Source organism: Taudactylus pleione, unplaced genomic scaffold (assembly GCF_031769625.1).
Source record: "Taudactylus pleione unplaced genomic scaffold, aTauple2 ptg000095l, whole genome shotgun sequence".
NCBI lineage: Eukaryota > Metazoa > Chordata > Amphibia > Anura > Myobatrachidae > Taudactylus > Taudactylus pleione.
In genome coordinates this window covers 1,939,820-1,943,247 of record NW_028284497.1, presented here as the reverse complement: position 1 = coordinate 1,943,247, position 3,428 = coordinate 1,939,820, and the positions used below count along the sequence as shown (strand labels likewise).

At 41.4% G+C, this 3,428-nt stretch overlaps 1 protein-coding gene across 1 annotated transcript; it reads left to right on the top strand.

The window, feature by feature from the left end:
* Window positions 1-1,006: 1,006 nt before the first annotated feature.
* On the top strand, window positions 1,007-1,945 carry LOC148526465 (olfactory receptor 5V1-like). Its single transcript, XM_088470199.1, has one exon. The coding sequence runs from the start codon at window positions 1,007-1,009 to the stop codon at window positions 1,943-1,945; it is 939 nt and encodes a 312-aa protein (XP_088326325.1).
* The last annotated feature ends 1,483 nt before the right edge of the window (window positions 1,946-3,428 follow it).

Sequence of the window (3,428 nt, the reverse complement as noted above, 5' to 3'; positions counted from 1 at the left end):
GATGGGCACATATATATAATGCACAGCAAGGTCCTATCCCAGAAGTAGAGATATAGCATGGAAAGATGTATAGGCAGTGGTGAAAGAGAGAGTCTCATATATTGTCTACATAATGCTTTCTCTATGTACAGGAGAAGGTAGTCTTGCACCTAGCAGAAGCATTATATACTGTAGCCTATGAGGCAGATTCTGAGGTGCACGCTAACTGCATGCGTGACAATATTCTCATAGTTGGACGATGTTGGAAGTATTATTTATGAGTCCGAGTAATGGTTACCTCCAGGAGATGCAAAGCATAAAGGCTATTTCGATGTGCATTTCTGGGAGGTAACAGCGGGATGTCTAACCAAAAGGGGCCATGTTGTGGTCAACGACTGCGTCTAATGACCAGATGCATTGACTTAAGCGGCCATATTCCTGCAGAGAAATTGCACCTTCATAGGGCTGGTGCAAACTCCGATGGTGTGACCAATGGTGCCCAACGGCTGCACAGCAGATTAGCTCTGCAACCGGTGGACATCTCAGTAGGAAGCCCATCGACTGTGGCATTTGAATAAGGATGCATACAGTGCTGAATAAGATCTTATATGCCCAATTTGATACTAATGTAATATATAAGTGCATAACTAATGATCTGATTCCTTATACTGTTCTTATAATCATGTTTTAATAGAATTACACTGTTTCTATTGTAATTGGTGACTGGTGGACACCGGTTGTAACAAACCTGAAGAGACTTCCTATTTTGAACTTCCAGTTTCAAATGCAGACACCATGTCAGCATTGTGATGGGGGTATTTAAGGTGAGTTTTTTTTTTAATTTTACTTATTTAGGGTGAGTTCTTTTTATATTGTACATGTGAAAGAATGATTAAATTTTGAAACGTCTGCAACCACTGCTCGCCAATAATGTATTGTGCAGTATTTTTCACAATAGATTGAAATCTTGTATGATATATGTAACATGTTCTATGTAATCTTATCCACCAGGAAGGTAGTCCCTAAGATGAGCTGGTTAAACTGGACGTCAGAGCCAGACTTTACCCTGGCTGGTCTATCCAGTGATAAAAATATCCAGTTTTTACTCTTTGTGATATTCCTGCTTGTATACCTCATGTCCCTTGCTGGAAATCTCACCATTACTATAACTATATGGACACAACGTAATCTGCATACACCTATGTATTTCTTTCTGGGAAACCTGTCATTTTTGGACATCTGCTACTCTTCAGTGACTGTACCCAAGTTGCTGATGGGTCTTGCAGGGGGGAGTTCTGAGATTTCCTACAGTGGGTGCATGACTCAGCTCTACTTTTATCTCTCATGCTGTAGTGTAGAGTGTTTGCTACTCTCAGTAATGGGTTTTGACAGATATATGGCTATTTGTAACCCAATGCACTACACCACCATCATGAATTTACAAAAGTGCCTAAAGCTAGCCATAGGTTTCTGGCTTACTGGCTTCTCAGCCGCAATTATACATACCGTTTTCACAGCCAAATTGCAATATTGTGATTCACACAGGATCTCTCATTTCTTCTGTGATATCCCACCGATGCTGAAGTTATCATGCTCTGATACTTTCTTAAACAAGATGCTCATCCTCACAGCTGGGGGATTTTTAGGCCTCAGCTCCTTTATGCTCACAGTGGTGTCCTATGTCCATATAATCTCAGCCATCCTGAAAATCCAGACAAAGGTGGGTAAAAGCAGGGCATTCTCCACATGTGCTTCCCACCTGGTCATTGTCATCATATTCTTTGGAAGTATGAGCTTAATGTATATGAGACCAACAACCAGCTACTCACTGGACCAAGACCAGTTACTGTCCCTTCTCTATGCCGTTGTGACCCCTGCACTAAACCCAATCATCTATACTCTAAGAAATAAGGAGGTCAAGATTGCCCTGAAAAAGACAATGAATGAAATCTTATTTGGAAAATAAATGAATCCAATTAGCATATTTAATTTTTTTAATTTGGGTGTGTTTGCAGTGGGGTGTTTTTTTATGTCAGGTTACTAACTTTTGTTCAACAATTCACATTTTAACTCTGCTAAGTGGCATTGATGCAGTTCTAATGAAGCATTTAATTTCTGTTATTGAAAGTGAAGTTGACAATAATTACAAACGAATATAAGGGATATGATATAGTACATTGATGTTTTACTACATAACGGACAATCTTTACAGTAAACAAGGACACACACCTTTCTAACCCCAATGGTGTGATTGTAGCATAGACACGCACTGTATATGTGACAGGAGAGAACCAGTATGGATCAGTAGGGACATATGCATGCTGTCCTATAAGGCTTCCAGCTTATTCAGAAAAGGCAGAAAACTATTTGATAATATGTATTGCACTACAGAGGGACACTGTCATTTTTATGCCACATATATTGATCAATAAAAATCATGAAGGGGCCTATCAATTATTTATAGGCTTTTAGACTTGATAATTATAAGTTGTTATGGCCACTTTTCGTTGCATAAAGAAGAATGTATTGCTGAGATTTAACCAATTTCATATCTAGGGACAGGGACACCGTTAGGAGCCCCCATCCCTGCAATGTGAACAAGTAAAGTGGTCACTAATACGATCACTTTATTTCAGTTTCCGGGGCCAGTTGCGCCACTGCACATGTGTGGTCTAATGACTATGCATGTGCGAGCAGAGAGTGCTGGGGAGGGATCTTGTGGATCCTTCTCCGGGTAACTTTTGTGATCTGTAGCCCATAGGCTATCTGAAGATGGCAATAGCTATTACGGCCAAGCTTGCATTCCGGAGCTTGGTAAATTCTGCATTTTAGCAGACACCATAGAAACTTATAGGGACTGCTATTGCAATCAAAAATGGGGAATTGCATCCAGTGGCGTCACAAAGAGGGTGCGGAAATCGGACCGCACCTGGGTGTCACCCGCCGAAGGGGTGTCACCAAGCTGCAGACTCCCCCTTAGTGACAGGAGGCCATGCCCTTCCCATGAGGCCACACCTCCTTCCCACGAGGCCATGCCCCTCCCTGCACCAGGCGACAATGCGGGGAGGGACGCCACTATTCGCATCAAATATCTCTCATATCTGCTGCAGTCTCCTGTGTGATTTGGGGGGATATTCCACAAATACTCATTGATAGATATTCCCCAAATCATAAAGTCTTCATCTATGTATCACTCAGCAACAAGAATTGACTGTTGTTATGTACTGATTGTTACATACTGAGTAATACTGTTTACAAAGTAATGTAGTGAGACGATAATTAGTAAGGGACCGAGTTTGAGAACCTGTGCATTAGTGGGACTGAAAGCCCAGATCTGGCAGGCTGCTTTATGTGCACATATGCAAAAGACTGGCCTGAAGAAGAGGAAACATCATATGGGAATCTAACCCTGAGGATATTCCGGGGAAATATCCAAAAAGAAACCATTA

What these genes read in the sequence shown, in the direction of transcription:
- LOC148526465 (XM_088470199.1), top strand. Translation starts at nt 1,007, where the DNA reads ATGAGCTGGTTAAACTGGACGTCAGAGCCAGACTTTACCCTGGCTGGT.